Here is a 17,308-nt window from a genome sequence, read left to right on the forward strand (position 1 = left end):
TTACCTCCTCTTCTATTTTTTGGAAAACTTTAAGGAGAATGGGTATTATGTCTTCTCTGTGTGTCTGATAAAATTCCGAGGTAAATCCATCTGGCCCGGGGGTTTTGTTCTTGGGTAGTTTTTTGATTACCGTTTCAATTTCTTTGCTCGTGATTAGTTTGTTTAACTTTTGTGTTTCTGGGTCAGTCTTGGAAGGTTGTATTTTTCTAGGAAGTTGTCCATTTCTTCTAGGTTTTCCAGCTTGTTGGCATATTGGTTTTCATAGTAGTCTTTAATAATTCTTTGTATTTCTGTGGAGTCTGTCGTGATTTTTCCGTTCTCGGTTCTGATACTGTTGATTTGTGTTGACTCTCTTTTCCTCTTAATAAGTCTGGCTGGAGGCTTATCTATTTTGTTTATTTTCTCAAAGAACCAGCTCTTGGTTTCATTGATTTTTGCTATTGTTTTATTCTTCTCAATTTTATTTATTTCTTCTCTGATCTTTATTATGTCCCTGCTTCTGCTGACCTTAGGCCTCATCTGTTCTTCTTTTTCCAATTTCGATAATTGTGATGTTAGACTATTCATTTGGGATTGTTCTTGCTTCTTCAAGTGTGCCTGGATCGTTATATACTTTCCTCTTGAGACTGCTTTCGCTGCATCCCACAGAAGTTGGGGCTTTGTGTTATTGTTGTCATTTGTTTCTATATATTCCTTGATCTCTATTTTAATTTGTTTGTTGATCCATTGATTATTTAGGAGCATGTTGTTAAGCCTCCATGTGTCTGTGAGCCTTTTTTTTTTCTTTGTCGAATTTATTTCTAGTTTTATACCTTTGTGGTCTGAAAAGTTGGTTGGTAGAATTCCAATATTTTGGATTTTGCTGAGGCTCTTTTTGTGGCCTAGTATGTGGTCTATTCTGGAGAATGTTCCATGTGCACTTGAGAAGAATGTGTATCCTGTTGCTTTTGGATGTAGAGTTCTATAGATGTCTATTAGGTCCATCTGCTCTACTGTGTTGTTCAGTGCCTCCGTGTCCTTACTTATTTTCTTCCCTGTGGATCTATCCTTTGGGGTGAGTGGTGTGTTGAAGTCTCCTAGAATGAATGCATTGCAGTCTATTTCCCCCTTTAGTTCTGTTAGTATTTGTTTCACATATGCTTGTGCTCCTGTGTTGGGTGCATATATATTTAGAATGGTTATATCCTCTTGTTGGACTGAGCCCTTTATCATTATATAATGTCCTTCTTTATCTCTTGTTACTTTCTTTGTTTTGAAGTCTATTTTGTCTGATATTAGTACTGCAACCCCTGCTTTCTTCTCTCTGTTGTTTGCCTGAAATATGTTTTTCCATCTCTTGACTTTTAGTCTGTACATGTCTTTGGGTTTGAGGTGAGTTTCTTGTAAGCAGCATATAGATGGGTCTTGCTTTTTTATCCATTCTATTACTCTGTGTCTTTTGATTGGTGCATTCAGTCCATTTACATTTAGGGTGACTATTGAAAGATATGTATTTATTGCCATTGCAGGCTTTAGATTCGTGGTTACCAAAGGTTCAAGGTTAGCCTCTTTAGTATCTTATTGCCTAACTTAGCTCGCTTATTGAGCTGTTATATACACTGTCTGGAGATTCTTTTCTTCTCTCCCTTCTTACTCCTCCTCCATTCTTCATATGTTGGGTGTTTTTTTCTGTGCTCTTTCTAGGAGTGCTCCCATCTAGAGCAGTCCCTGTAAGATGTCCTGTAGAGGTGGTTTGTGGGAGGCAAATTCCCTCAGCTTTTGCTTGTCTGGGAATTGTTTAATCCCACCATCATATTTAAATGATAGTCTTGCTGGATACAGTATCCTTGGTTCAAGGCCCTTCTGTTTCATTGCATTAAATATATCATCCATTCTCTTCTGGCCTGTAAGGTTTCTGTTGAGAAGTCTGATGATAGCCTGATGGGTTTCCCTTTATAGGTGACCTTTTTCTCTCTAGCTGCCTTTAAAACTCTTTCCTTGTCCTTGATCTTTGCCATTACTTATTATGTGTCTTGGTGTTGTCCTCCTTGGGTCCTTTCTGTTGGGGGTTCTGTGTATTTCCGTGGTCTGTTCGATTATTTCCTCCCCCAGTTTGGGGAAGTTTTCAGCAATTATTTCTTCAAAGACACTTTCTATCCCTTTTTCTCTCTCTTCTTCTTCTGGTACCCCTATAATACGGATATTGTTCCTTTTGGATTGGTCACACAGTTCTCTTAATATTGTTTCATTCCTGGGGATCCTTTTGTCTCTCTCTGTGTCAGCTTCTATGCGTTCCTGTTCTCTGGTTTCAATTCCATCAATGGCCTCTTGCATCCTATCCATTCTGCTTATAAACCCTTCCAGAGTTTGTTTCATTTCTGCGATCTCCTTTCTGGCATCTGTGATCTCCCTCCGGACTTCATCCCATTTCTCTTGCGTATTTCTCTGCATCTCTGTCAGCATGTTTATGATTCTTATTTTGAATTCTTTTTCAGGAAGACTGGTTAGGTCTGTCTCCTTCTCTGGTGTTGTCTCTGTGATCTTTGTCTGCCTGTAGCTTTGCCTTTTCATGGTGATAGGAATAGTCTGCAGAACTGGGACGAGTGACGGCTGGAAGAGCTTCCCTTCTTGTTGGTTTGTGGCCTTCCTCTCCCCCTTCACGAGGCGCTGGGTTCTCACAGGTGTGGATGTGGTCTGGATGTTGTCCTGTGTCCTCTGGTCTTTATTCTAGGAAGAGTTGTCTTTGTTATATTTTCATAGATATATGTGGTTTTGGGAGGAGATTTCCACTGCTCTACTCATGCCGCCATCTTGGCTCCGCCCCTGAGTTTTACACTTTTACATTTAACATGTAGGTCTTGATCCATTTTGAGTTAATTTCTGTGATGGGTGTAAGGTCTGTTTCTGGGTTCTTCTTTGCAAGTGGTCGTCCAGTTGTTCCAGCTCCACCCACTGAAGGGACTGTTTACCCCACTGCCTCTGCTCCTTTGCCAAAGACCATGGCATTGATCCTATCCACATGTATCCTTCTGGGCTCTCTAGTCCCTTCCATTGATTTGTTTGTCTAGTCTTTCACTGATATCACATTGTCTCTATTATTGTAGATTTATATAAAGCTTTAAGTTGGAAAGTGTCTATCCTCCACCTTTGCTGTTCTTCAATATTACATTGGCTGTTCTAGGTTTGTCTCTCTTTATAAACTGTAAAATCAGTTTACCAATATCCACCAAATAACTTGCTGGGGTTTTTATTGGGATTGTGTTGAATCTATACATCAAGTTGGGAAGAACTGACATCTTGACAATTTTAAGTCTTTCCTATTCATGAACATGGACTGTTCCATTAGCTATTGATTTCATTCATCAGAATTTTGTAGTTTTCTTCAGATAGATATTGTAATTATTCTAGAATTACTTTTTTACATATTAGATTTACTTATATATTTATTTACTTAATAAGTTAGTAAATTTACTTATTAAGTAAAAAGATATTTATTTATATATGTATTTCATTTTTGGTGAAATGTAAGCATATATGTGATAGTATAATGCAACGGTAATTGAAATCATGCTAATGTAAATGGTATTGTGTTTTTAGTTTCAAATTCCAATTATTCATTGCTGGTATGTAGGAAAGTGATGGACTGTAGTCACTTACTTGTTCCAGGAGCTTTTGGTCAATTCTTTCAGATTTTCTACATAGACAATCATGTCATCTGTGAATAAAGACAGTTTTTTCTCCCTTCCCAATCTGTACACCTCTTATTTTATGTTCTTGTGTTACTGCATTAGCTAGGATTTCTAGTGTGACATTGAAAATAGAGGCGAGAGGAAGACATCCTAGCCTTATGCCTGGGAAAGCTTCTCATTTCTCACCATTAAGTATAATGTTAGTTGTACATTTTTTGTAGATATTCTTATCAAATTGAGGAAGTTCCCCTCTTTCCCTAATAGTTTGCTGAGAGTTTTGGTCATGAATGGGTGTTGAATTTTGTCGAATGTTTTTTTCTTCATGTATTGACATGATCGTGCAATTTTTCTTCTTTAGCCTGTTGATGTGGAAGAATTAATTGATTCTCAAAGGGTGAGCCAGTTTTGCATACCTGAGATAAATGCCACTTCCTGGTATTTAATTGGTACATGATTCTTTGTGTACATTGTTGGATCTGATTTGCTGATTCTTTGTCGAGGATCTTCACGCCTCTGTTCATGGAAGTATTGTTCTGTAGTTCTCTTGTAATGTCTTTATCTAATTTTGGTATTAGGGTGATACCATAGCCTCGTAGAATGAGTTAGGAAATACCCTCTCTGCTTCTGTCTTCTGAAAGAGATTGTGGAGCATTGGTATGATTTCCTCCTTAAATGTTTAGTAGAGCTCACCAATGAACCCAACTGGGACCTGTGCTTTCTAGTTTGGAAGGTTGTTAATCACTGATTTGATTTCTTTAATAGATAGAGGCCTATTCAGATTGTCTGTTTCTTCTTGTATGAGTTTTGGCAGAGTTTATCTTTTAAGGAATTGATCTTTTTGACCTAGATTATCAAATTTGTGGGTATAGAGTTGTTCATAGTGTTCCTTAGTTATCTTTTTAATGTTCATAGGATTTGTAGTGATGTGTCTGTCTTTGACGGTATTAGTAATTTATATCCTCTTTTTTTTTAATTTAAAAAATTTTGATATTATTAATATAAAATCACATGAGCAACATTGTGGTTACTAGATTCCCCCCATTATCAAGTCCCCACCACATACCCCATTGCAGTCACTGTCCATCAGCGTAGTAAGATGCTGTAGAATCACTACTTGTCTTCTCTGTGTTGTACTGCCCGCCCCGTGACCCCCCTTACATTATGAGTGCTAATCATAATGCCCCCTTTTCCCCCTTCTCCCTCCCTTCCCACCCACCCTCCCCAGTCCCTTTCCCTTTGGTAACTGTTAGTCCATTCTTGGGTTCTGTGAGTCTGCTGCTGTTTTGTTCCTTCAGTTTTTTCTTTGTTCTTATACTTCACAGATGAGTGAAATCATTTGGTACTTGTCTTTCTCCGCCTGGCTTATTTCACTGAGCATAATACCCTCTAGCTCCATCCATGTTGTTGCAAATGGTAGGATTTGTTTTCTTCTTATGGCTAAATAATATTCCATTGTGTATATATACCTCATCTTCTTTATCCATTCATCTACTGATGGACACTTAGGTTGCTTCCATTTCTTGGCTATTGTAAATAGTGCTTCAATAAACATAGGGGTGCATCTGTCTTTTTCAAACTGGGCTGCTGCATTCTTAGGGTAAATTCCTAGAAGTGGAATTCCTGGGTCAAATGGTATTTCTATTTTTAGTTTTTTGAGGAATCTCCATACTGCTTTCCACAATGGTTGAACTAACTTACATTCCCACCAGCAGTGTAGGAGGGTTCCCCTTTCTCCACAGCCTCACCAACATTTGTTGTTTCTTGTCTTTTGGATGTTGGCCATCCTGACTGGTGTGAAGTAATATCTCATTGTAGTTTTAATTTGCATTTCCCTGATGACAAGCGATGTGGAGCATCTTTTCATGTGCTTGCTGGCCATCCAGATTTCTTGTTTGGAGAAGTGTCTGTTCAGATCCTCTGGATATTTTTTAGTCAGGTTATTTGTTTTTTGGGTGCTAAGGGGTGTGAGTTCTTATATATTTTGAAAACCCCTTATCAGATAAGTCACTTATGAATACAGTCTCCTATACTGTAGGACACCTTTTTGTTCTGCTGATGGTGTCCTTTGCTGTACAGAAGCTTTTTAGTTTGATGTAGCCCCACTTGTTCATTTTTTACTTTGTTTCCCCTGCCCAAGGAAATGTGTTCAGGAAAAAGTTGCTCATGTTTATATTCAAGAGAGTTTTGCCTATGTTTCCTTCTAAGAGTTTTATGGTTTCACAACTTAGATTCAGGTCTTTGATCCATTTAGAGTTTACTTTTGTGTATGGAGTTCAACAATAATCCAGTTTCATTCTCTTGCATGTAGCTGTCCAGTTTTTCCAACACCAGTTGTTGAACAGGCTGTCATTTCCCCATTGTATGTCCATGGCTCCTTTATCATATATTAATTGACCATATATGTTTGGGTTTATATCTGTGCTCTCTATTCTCTTGTCCATTGATCTATGGGTCTGTTCTTGTGCCAGTAACATATTGTTTTGATTACTGTGGTTTTATAATCTGTAAGTATTTTTATATTGAAAGTTTCTTGTTGAAAATATGCAGTTGGTCCTACTGTTTGACCCACTCAGCAATCTCTGATTGCTTTCAGCTGGCGTGTTTAGACCACTGGTGTTCAGAGTGATCACCGAGCTACTGGGAGTGACGTCATCTTCGTCATCACTGGTTTCTGTTTATTGCCCTTGTTCTTCATTCTCATTTTTTCTTCCAGTCTTTTTTTGCCTTTTGTGGTTTTATTTGAGCATTTATATGATTCCATTACCTCTCCCTTCCTAGCAAACAGTAATACTTCTTTTTATATATATATGTATATATATGTATACATATACATACTTCTTAGTGGTTGCCCTGCAGTTCGCAATATACATTTACAATGAATCCAATTCCACTTTCAAGTGACACTAGACCACTTCACAGTAATGCAAGTATTTTATAATCACAAAGCACTCTTAACTCTTCCCTCCTGGCCTTGTATTATTGCTATCATTCATTCCACTTATCCATAAGCTATAATCATCTAATACATTGTTGCTATTATTTTAAAACAATTATCAAATGATTGTTCTGCCAGATTAAGAAAACTAAAAGTTTTAATTTTACCTTCATTTATTCTTTCTCTAATGCTGTTTTGTACTTTATGTAGATCTGAGTTTCTGACCTTTCCCATTTTCCTTCTTTCTGAAGATCTTTTAACATTTCTTGCAAGGCAGGTCTACTGGCAAAAAATTCCCTCTGTTCTTTTGTTTAATAAAATGTTCCATAGTCACATGATAAGGTCTTCATCTTTTACTGAGCTTGTGCCTCTGCGCTGTGCATGTCACCAGAACTTCTCAGTTTTCCCCTTTGGCAGCTCAGGATAACCACAGGGGCTGGAGCTGTGTGTCCCCCCACTGGCTGGACCCCTGCGGGGCAGGCTCTGGCTGTGTCCCCTGCAGGCTGGCCTTGTGAAGAACAGGTCTGGCAGGTTTCTAGATGGTCCCTGTCGTGTCTTCCTCCAGAAGCAGGAGGGGGTTTTCTCTAGTATTCTCAGTGTGAACCGGGTCAAGCTCTTGGAAGTAAAACTGACAAAAGTGTGGGGCGCCTGTAACAGATGCTCCCAGAGTCTCTCACTCTCAGATATGTGCACACGGAGCCTCCAGACATTCCGCTCAGGTTTTCCGGTGCTGGTTCCTGGCGCGGCAGCAGCTCCGGTGCCTGCGATTCTCTGTCCTTTTGTCTCTCTCTCCAATTTGGGGGCAGCCCTGTGACCTCAGTTCTCTGATGGGTCTAAGAGCAGCTGTGGATTTTCCCATCTGTCCAGCATTTTACTTGTTAGGATGGAGTGGCTATTTCCATGCTCCTTATGTGCGTGACTGGCAGCCTGAGGGGTGGTCTTTCACTTTGAAACACTTAAATTTTTATGTTATGTGAATTTCATCTGAGTGTATTTTAAAATGCACGTTACAATCTCTAGCAGCCACATAAACTCGAGGGCGTCCGCCTGGGCCCTGGCCACCCATGGGGCCTGCAGGCGTCACTGTGGTGCAGGCTTGGTCACAGAGCACTTATGGAATGCCAAGTCCGTGTTCCGAAGAGCAGAGATTTTGCGGAGAGTTCATAGGAACTGCTTCATTCCTGCCTAGGGCTGAGGGTCTAGAGGGGTTGGTGGGAGGGGACGTGCACAGGGCAGGCTACTGCCCAGACACAGATGCAGCATCGGGGGTGCTGCCCGGGGAGGCGGGAGCCGTCGCCAGAATCCTCGAGGCGTGGCCAGGGGTGGGGGTGGGGGTCCACGTGCCACGTGCCTGTGCTTGGGTTTCAGTTCCTGAGATTGCTGAATCGAAGCTCACAGGCCTCTCAGGGCAGCTCGTGGACATGGCATGCAAGGTGTGCCAAGCCTACCTGGGACAGCTGGAGCACAAGGACATCGACATCTCCGAGGACACTGCCAACGGTCTCACGGAGGACGAGTGGAAGGACCTGACCCAGCAATACTACGCCCTCATCCAGTAAGAGGCGCCCCATTCAGAGTTCTGTGTGCCCAAGGTGCCCACAAACCAGAGTGTGTATGCATCCCCCGTGCATGTTAACCAGGGACATTGGGTGACTTCAGTTGTCTAGGGAAGTGCAGCCCCTGGGATGTGTAGGTGCCTGCCTGGGAGTTGGGGTGACTGTCCAGGGACTGCATCACCTGTCTGGTGTTGGAGTGCCCAGGCCCTCTGTTCCTGTCCCTCCAGGACGCCACCCCACCTCAGGAGCTCCTTTGTGCAGCACCTCTTAGCACCTCCCACCCGTCAGGTCCTTGCCTGGTTGGACCCCAGGGCTGCCGTGGGAGAAGGCAGGGCAGGCTGGCCTGTGTTCCTCTTGTTACAGCAGGCGTAGTGGCTGGCTGCCACCATGCTCTACCTAAGACGGCCCAGTCAAGTTCTTACTAACTTCATCTCCTTTTTGCCTTTTAGGGTTTACCTAGAAATTACAATATATGTTCTTGACTTATTATTGCTTTTCTTCAGTTAGAATTTTCACCACTTCCCAACAATGTAACAGTGTGATTCCATTTATTCCCTTCTCACTCAATGCTCATTGTCATTTATTTTACCTCTACATACACTTTTTCAAATGTTTTTATTGTGGCAACATAAAATTTACCATCTTAACCATTTTTAATCTGCAGTTCAGTGGTATTAAGTATGCTAATAATGTTGTGTGCCCATCCCCACCATCCATCTCCACAGCTCTTTACATTCTGCGAAACCGAAACTGTCCCCGGTGAACATCCCCACACCACCTCCCCAGCCCCTGGGGACCATCTACTTTCTGTCTCTAGGATTCTGACTAAATATAAGTGGAACCATAGAGTGTTTGTCTTGTGTGCCTGCCTTATTTCATTTATTATGATGTCCTCAAGGTTCCTCCACGTCAGAGCATGTGACACCTTCCTTCCTTTCTAAGGCTGAGTAACATCCGCTGTGTGGATGCAACGCCTGTTGCTCATCCACTCATCTGCAGATGGGCACTTGGGTTGCTTCCACATTTTAGCTATTGTGAATGCACTGCTGTGAATGTGGGTGTGCAAATATGCTTTTGAGACCCTGCTTTCAATTCTTTTGTGTATATACCCAGAAGTGGTATTGCCAGGTCATATGGAAATGCTATTTTTAGTGTTTTGAGGAACCTTCATACTGTTTTCCATAGCAGCTGCACCATTTTACATTCCAACCAACCGTGTATGAGTTTCACTCTCCACATCCTTGCCAACAGCTGTTATGATCAGTGTAGTGGCCATCCTAATGGGTGTGAGGTGGTTTCTCACTGTAGTTTTGGTTCGCATTTCCCTAATGATCAGTGATGTTGGACATCTTTTCCTGTGCTCATTGGCCGTTGGTATGTCTTCTTTGGAGACAAATCCACTCAAATCCTTTGCCCATTTTTGAATCAGACTGTTTTGTTGCTGAGTTCTAGTTCCCCAGGTAATACATTCTGGAGATTAACCCCCCTCAGATGCAGGAACTGCAAACACTCTCTCCCATTTTGTGGGTTGCCTTTCTACTCTGTTGATACTGTCTTTTGATGTACAAACTTAAAAACCATTTACAAAGTCCACTTTGTTTTTTCTTTTGTTGTCTATGCTTTGGTGTCATGAACAAGAAATCACTGCAAAATCAAGTGTCAGGAAACTTTTGCCCTGTGTTTTCTCCTAGGAGTTTTATAAGTTTGGGTATTACATTTAGTTTTTTTAATCCATTTTGAGATAATTTTTACATATGATTTTAGGTAAGTGTTCAACGTCATTCTTTTGCATGTGGATGTCCAGAGTTCCCAACACCACTTGTTGAAAAGACTGTCCTTTCCCCATTGAATGGTCTTTGCACCTTATCAAAAGCCATTTGGCCATAGGTGTGAGGGTTTATTTCTGGGTTCTCTATTCTATCCCATTGGTCTATATCTGTCTTTATGCCAGGACTGCATTGTTTGGATTACTGTAACTTTGTAATGAATTTTGAAATCAAGAAGTGTGAGTCCTCCAATTTGGTTCATTTTTGAAATTATTTTGGTTATTTGGGTTCCATTGATATTCCACATGAATTTTTGGATGGGCTTTTCTATTTCTGTGAAAAACATCATTGGGATTTTGATAGGAATTGCATTGAATTTATAGATCACTTGGGGTACTATTGACAACAATATTAAGTCTTCCATAAACATGGGATGTGTTCCCATTTATGTTTTCTTTAATTTTATTCAGCAGGGTTTTTTTTTGTAGTTTTCATCACATCTTTCACCTTCTTGGTTAATTCCTAAGTATTTTATTCTTTTAGATGTGATTGTAAATGGAATTGTTTCTTGTAATTTCCTTTTCAGATTGTTCATTGTTAGTGTACAGAAATACAACTTGTGTGTGTGTTGACTTTGTATCCTGCTACTTGGTTGAATTCATTTATTAGGTATAACTTCTTTTTTTTGTGGTGGAATCTTTAGGGTTTTCTATATATAAGGTAATATCATCTGCAAACAGTGATAATACTGCTTTTTCTTTTCCAATTTGAATGCCACATCTTTTTTCCTTACCTAATGCTCTGGCTAGCACACTTCCATTATTTTGTTGAATGTTGAAAGTGGGCATCCTTGTCTTATTCCTGATCTTAAAGGAAAAGCTTTCAGTCTTTCACCATTGAGTATGATGTTCACTGTATCATAAAAATAATATATGATTTTTATTATGTAGAGGTAGTTTCCTTCTATTCCTAGTTTGTTGAGTATTTTTATTAGGAAAGGGTACTGAATTTTGAAAATGCTTTTTCTGCATCAATTGAGATGAGCATGTAGTTTTATTCACTTCATTTTGTTAATGTGGCATATTACACTGATTATATTACATTACCGGCATGATGGTTTCATATGTTGAACCGTCCTTGCATTCTGATAATAAAATCCCACATGGTCATGGTGTATAATCCTTTTAATATGCTGCTGAATTCAGTTTGTTAGTGTTTTGCTGAGGATTTCTGCATCATGCTCATGAAGAATGTTGGTCTGTAGTTTTCTTGCAGTGTCTTTTCTGGATTCGGTATATCAAGATAACACTGGCCTCATAGAATGAGTTAGGAAGTGTTCCCTCCTCTTTAATTTTTTGGAAAGTTTGAGAAGGACTGGTATTAATTCTTCTTTAAATGTTTTCTGGATTTCATCAGTGAAACTATTAGGTCCAGCACTTTTCTTTGTTTAGAGATTTTTTATCTCTTTTTTGAGATATGAAGTAGTTACAGATATGTTCATATTTTCTATTACTTCATAATTTAGTCTTGGTAGGTTCTGTGTTCCTGGGAATTTGTTCATGTCATCCTAGGCACCCAATCTGTTGGTGTACAACTGTTCATAGAACTCTCTTGTAATCTTTTTTATTTTTGTATATTCAGTAGTAATGTCCCTAATACCATTTTTTAGTTTAGTAATTTGATTATTCTCTTTTGTTCATAGTCCATCTAGTTGAAGTTTTGTCAATTTTGTTGATCTTTTCAAGGAAACAACTTTTGGTTTCATTAATTTTCTCTATTATTTTTCTATTTTGATCAATTCTGTTCTAATTTTATTTCCTTCCTCTACTAGCTTTGGGTTTAGTTTGTTCTTTTTTTTTTAATTTTTATTTTTATTGAAGGGTAGTTGACACACAGTATTACATTAGTTTCAGGTGTACAACACAGTGATTCAACATTTATATACATGATAATTCTAGGTACCAGCTATCACCATACCAAGTTGTTACAATATTTTGACTATATTCCTTATTCTATACATTACATCCCAGTTACTTATTTATTTTACAATTGGAAGTGTGTATATATATATATATATATATTGTGAGGGCATCTCTCATATTTATTGATCAAATGGTTGTTAACAACAATAAAATTCTGTATAGGGGGGTCAATGCTCAATGCACAATCATTAATCCACCCCAAGCCTACTTTTCGTCAGTCTCCAATCTTCTGAGGCATAACAAACAAGTTCTTACATGGAGAACAAATTCTTACATAGTGAATAAGTTACATAGTGAACAGTACAAGGGCAGTCATCACAGAAGCTTTCGGTTTTGCTCATGCATTGTGAACTCTAAACAGTCAGTTCAAATATGAATACTCATTTGGTTTTTATACTTGATTTATATGTGGATACCACATTTCTCTCTTTTTTATTATTATTTTTAGTAAAATGCTGAAGTGGAAGGTAGATACAAAATAAAGGTAGAAAACATAGTTTAGTGTTGTAAGAGGGCAAATGTAGATGATCAGGTGTGTGCCTGTAGACTATGTGTTAATCCAAGCTAGACCAGGGCAATAAAACATCCACGTATGCAGAAGATTTCTCTCAGAACAGGGGGGCTGAGGTTCTAAGCCTCACCTCTGTTGATCCCCAATTTCTCACCTGATGGCCCCCCTGCGACTGTGCCTGTCTTAGGTTGTTCCTCCCTTGAGGAATCTTACCCGTCTCTGGCTAACCAGTCATCTTCCGGGGCCATACAGGGAAATGTGAAGTTGGTAAGTGAGAGAGAAGCCTTATTGTTTGAAATGGTTAGCTTTTTATTTCTTTGCATATTTGTGCCCTGTAGCTTCTATGCCCAGCATTTGTCTTGAGGTATCTTTACCACTTGGAAGAATTATGATACTTGGTAAATTCGATATGAGGCACGAATTCTATTTAAGGGTTGTAATTAGGAAGGAAGAAGAAAAGCTATAGAAGTAGCAGGTGGAAGAAAACACGGGAAGATTGATTATTTCTTTGACATATCTTCTTGTGGAGTAACTTCAGCATATATAGGTTTTAAGCTACTACTTAAATTGCACACACACATTAACATAATAGGAGTATAGTTACATAACCAAAGCATACCTGTAATTACCAGCCATCTCCAGTGAAACCAAGAAAACCAGTTTAGGCACCTTAGGCATTTGTGAAAACTTATCTATGATATGGTGGATATTGTCCAACTGAACTTGAACAGTCTGAGAGAAATCAGACAAATTAAAACAACCCATTCCTGGGGACTGTTCACATCCCATATGTTCTTTTAACAGTAAATAGTCTGTAGTTGTAAGATTTTGGAGTGTTACAATTTGCACTTCTCCTAATTCTTGGTTGAGTTCCAACAGTATAGATCCAGTCAAATTTGTTGTTTTACTGTATGCACAGGCCAGCTTAGATGTCTCCTTCATTCCCATGGCAAGTCCAGGAGCTGGTGGGATGAGTGCATCTACAGCTGTAGCAGTGCGTGGATCTTTGTTGGGGTTTTTTGATGATCATCTTCTGGCATGAGTCTTCCAGAGAGTGCTGATGTTGGAAGTTCTTTTTCATATCATATCTTAGTTCATTTTCGGGGTAGCCAAATTAGGCTTTGATCCTCTGAATAAACACAAACAGACCCTTTGCCTACACTTTTATATGCCCTTTATATCATTGTGTAGAACTCATTGGAGGTCACCACACAGGAACCGCTTTTTTTTTTTTTAACATAAATCTACACTTACATGATGAATATTTTGTTTACTAGGCTCTCCCCTATACCAGGTCCCCCCTATGTACCCCTTTACAGTCACTGTCCATCAGCATAGCAAAATGTAGAATCACTACTTGCCTTCTCTGTGTTGTACAGCCCTCCCCTTTCTCCTACCCCCCCATGCATGCTAATCTTAATACCCCCCTTCTTCTCCCCCCCTTATCCCTCCCTACCCACCCATCCTCCCCAGTCCCTTTCCCTTTGGTACCTGTTAGTCCATTCTTGAGTTCTGTGATTCTGCTGCTGTTTTGTTCCTTCAGTTTTTCCTTTGTTCTTATATTCCACAGATAAGTGAAATCATTTGGTATTTGTCTTTCTCCGCTTGGCTTGTTTCACTGAGCATAATACCCTCCAGCTCCATCCATGTTGCTGCAAATGGTAGGATTTGCCCTTTTCTTATGGCTGAGTAGTATTCCATTGTGTATATGTACCACATCTTCTTTATCCATTCATCTACCAATGGACATTTAGGTTGCTTCCAATTCTTGGCTATTGTAAATAGTGCTGCGATAAACATAGGGGTGCACTGGTCTTTCTCAAACTTGATTGCTGCGTTCTTAGGGTAAATTCCTAGGAGTGCAATTCCTGGGTCAAATGGTAAGTCTGTTTTGAGCATTTTGATGTACCTCCATGCTGCTTTCCACAATGGTTGAACTAACTTACATTCCCACCAGCAGTGTAGGAGGGTTCCCCTTTCTCCACAGCCTCGCCAACATTTGTTGTTGTTTGTCTTTTGGATGGCAGCCATCCTTACTGGTGTGAGGTGATACCTCATTGTAGTTTTAATTTGCATTTCTCTGATAATTAGCGATGTGGAGCATCTTTTCATGTGTCTGTTGGCCATCTGAATTTCTTTTTTGGAGAACTGTCTGTTCAGTTCCTCTGCCCATTTTTTAATTGGGTTATTTGTTTTTTGTTTGTTGAGGCGTGTGAGCTCTTTATATATTCTGGACGTCAAACCTTTATCGGATGTGTCATTTTCAAATATATTCTCCCATACTTTAGGGTTCCTTTTTGTTCTATTGATGGTGTCTTTTGCTGTACAGAAGCTTTTCAGCTTAATATAGTCCCACTTGTTCATTTTTGCTGTTGTTTTCCTTGCCCGGGGAGATATGTTCAAGAAGAGGTCACTCATGTTTATGTCTAAGAGGTTTTTGCCTATGTTTTTTTCCAAGAGCTTAATGGTTTCATGGCTTACATTCAGGTCTTTGATCCATTTTGAGTTTACTTTTGTATATGGGGTTAGACAATGGTCCATTTTTATTGTCCTACATGTAGCTGTCCAGTTTTGCCAGCACCATCTGTTGAAGAGACTGTCATTTCGCCATTGTATGTCCATGGCTCCTTTATCAAATATTAATTGACCATATATGTCTGGGTTAATGTCTGGATTCTCTAGTCTGTTCCTTTGGTCTGTGGCTCTGCTCTTGTGCCAGTACCAAATTGTCTTGATTACTATGGCTTTATAGTAGAGCTTGAAGTTGGGGAGTGAGATCCCCCCTACTTTATTCTTCTTTCTCAGGATTGCTTTGGCTATTCGGGGTCTTTGGCAGTTCCATATGAATTTTTGAATTATTTGTTCCAGTTCATTGAAGAATGTTGCTGGTAGTTTCATAGGGATTGCATCAAATCTGTATATTGCTTTGGGCAGGATGGCCATTTTGACGATAATAATTCTTCCTAGCCACGAGCATGGGATGCGTTTCCATCTGTTAGTGTCCCCTTTAATTTCTCTTAAGAGTGACTTATAGTTTTCAGAGTATAAGTCTTTCACTTCTTTGGTTAGGTTTATTCCTAGGTATTTTATTTTTTTTGATGCAATTATGAATGGAGTTGTTTTCCTGATTTCTCTTTCTGTTGGTTCATTGTTAGTGTATAGGAAAGCCACAGATTTCTGTGTGTTGATTTTGTATCCTGCAACTTTGCTGTATTCCGATATCAGTTCTAGGAGTTCTGGGGTGGAGTCTTTAGGGTTTTTTATGTACAGTATCATGTCATCTGCAAATAGTGACAGTTTAACTTCTTCTTTCCCAATCTGGATTCCTTGTATTTCTTTGTTTTGTCTGATTGCTGTGGCTAGGACCTCCAGTACTATGTTAAATAACAGTGGAGAGAGTGGGCATCCCTGTCTAGTTCCCGATCTCAGAGGAAAAGCTTTCAGCTTCTCGCTGTTCAATATAATATTGGCTGTGGGTTTTTCATAGATGGCCTTTATTATATTGAGGTACTTGCCCTCTCTTCCCATTTTGCTGAGAGTTTTTATCATGAATGGATGTTGAACTTTGTCAAATGCTTTTTCAGCATCTATGGAGATGATCATGTGGTTTTTGTCCTTCTTTTTGTTGATGTGGTGGATGATGTTGATGGACTTTCGAATGTTGTACCATCCTTGCATCCCTGGGATGAATCCCACTTGGTCATGGTGTATGATCCTTTTGATGTATTTTTGAATTCGGTTTGCTAATATTTTGTTGAGTATTTTTGCATCTATGTTCATCAGGGATATTCGTCTGTAGTTTTCTTTTTTGGTGGGGTCTTTGCCTGGTTTTGGTTTTAGGGTGGTGTTGGCTTCATAGAATGAGTTTGGGAGTATCCCCTCCTCCTCTATTTTTTGGAAAACTTTAAGGAGAATGGGTATTATGTCTTCCCTGTATGTCTGATAAAATTCCGAGGTAAATCCATCTGGCCCGGGGGTTTTGTTCTTTGGTAGTTCTTTGATTACCGCTTCAATTTCGTTGCTGGTAATTGGTCTGTTTAGATTTTCTGTTTCTTTCTGGGTCAGTCTTGGAAGGTTGTATTTTTCTAGGAAGTTGTCCATTTCTCCTAGGTTTCCCAGTTTGTTAGCATATAGGTTTTCATAGTATTCTCTAATAATTCTTTGCATTTCCGTGGGGTCCGTCGTGATTTTTCCTTTCTCGTTTCTGATACTGTTGATTTGTGTTGACTCTCTTTTCCTCTTAATAAGTCTGGCTAGAGTCTTGTCTATTTTGTTTATTTTCTCGAAGAACCAGCTCTTGGTTTCATTGATTTTTGCTATTGTTTTATTCTTCTCAATTTTATTTATTTCTTCTCTGATCTTTATTATGTCCTTCCTTCTGCTGACCTTAGGCCTCATTTGTTCTTCTTTTTCCAATTTCGATAATTGTGACATTAGACCATTCATTTGGGATTGTTCTTCCTTTTTTAAATATGCTTGGATTGCTATATACTTTCCTCTTAAGACTGCTTTTGCTGCGTCCCACAGAAGTTGGGGCTTAGTGTTGTTGTTGTCATTTGTTTCCATATATTGCTGGATCTCCATTTTCATTTTGTCATTGATCCATTGATTATTTAGGAGCATATTGTTAAGCCTCCATGTGTTTGTGAGCCTTTTTGCTTTCTTTGTACAGTTTATTTCTAGTTTTATGCCTTTGTGGTCTGAAAAGTTGGTTGGTAGGATTTCAGTCTTTTGGAATTTACTGAGGCTCTTTTTGTGGCCTAGTATGTGGTCTATTCTGGAGAATGTTCCATGTGCACTTGAGAAGAATGTGTATCCTGTTGCTTTTGGATGTAGAGTTCTGTAGATGTCTATTAGGTCCATCTGTTCTAGTGTGTTGTTCAGTGCCTC

At 39.3% G+C, this 17,308-nt stretch overlaps 1 protein-coding gene across 1 annotated transcript in view; it reads left to right on the forward strand.

The window, feature by feature from the left end:
* Positions 1-17,308, forward strand: part of TTLL8 (tubulin tyrosine ligase like 8) — a 53,457-nt gene that overhangs the window by 10,971 nt on the left and 25,178 nt on the right. The window contains exon 6 of the mRNA XM_057508418.1: positions 7,972-8,158. Within this exon, the coding sequence (XP_057364401.1) occupies positions 7,972-8,158 (187 nt within the window). The remainder of the gene's footprint in view (positions 1-7,971; positions 8,159-17,308) is intronic.

This window comes from Manis pentadactyla, chromosome 10 (genome assembly GCF_030020395.1).
Source record: "Manis pentadactyla isolate mManPen7 chromosome 10, mManPen7.hap1, whole genome shotgun sequence".
Lineage (NCBI taxonomy): Eukaryota > Metazoa > Chordata > Mammalia > Pholidota > Manidae > Manis > Manis pentadactyla.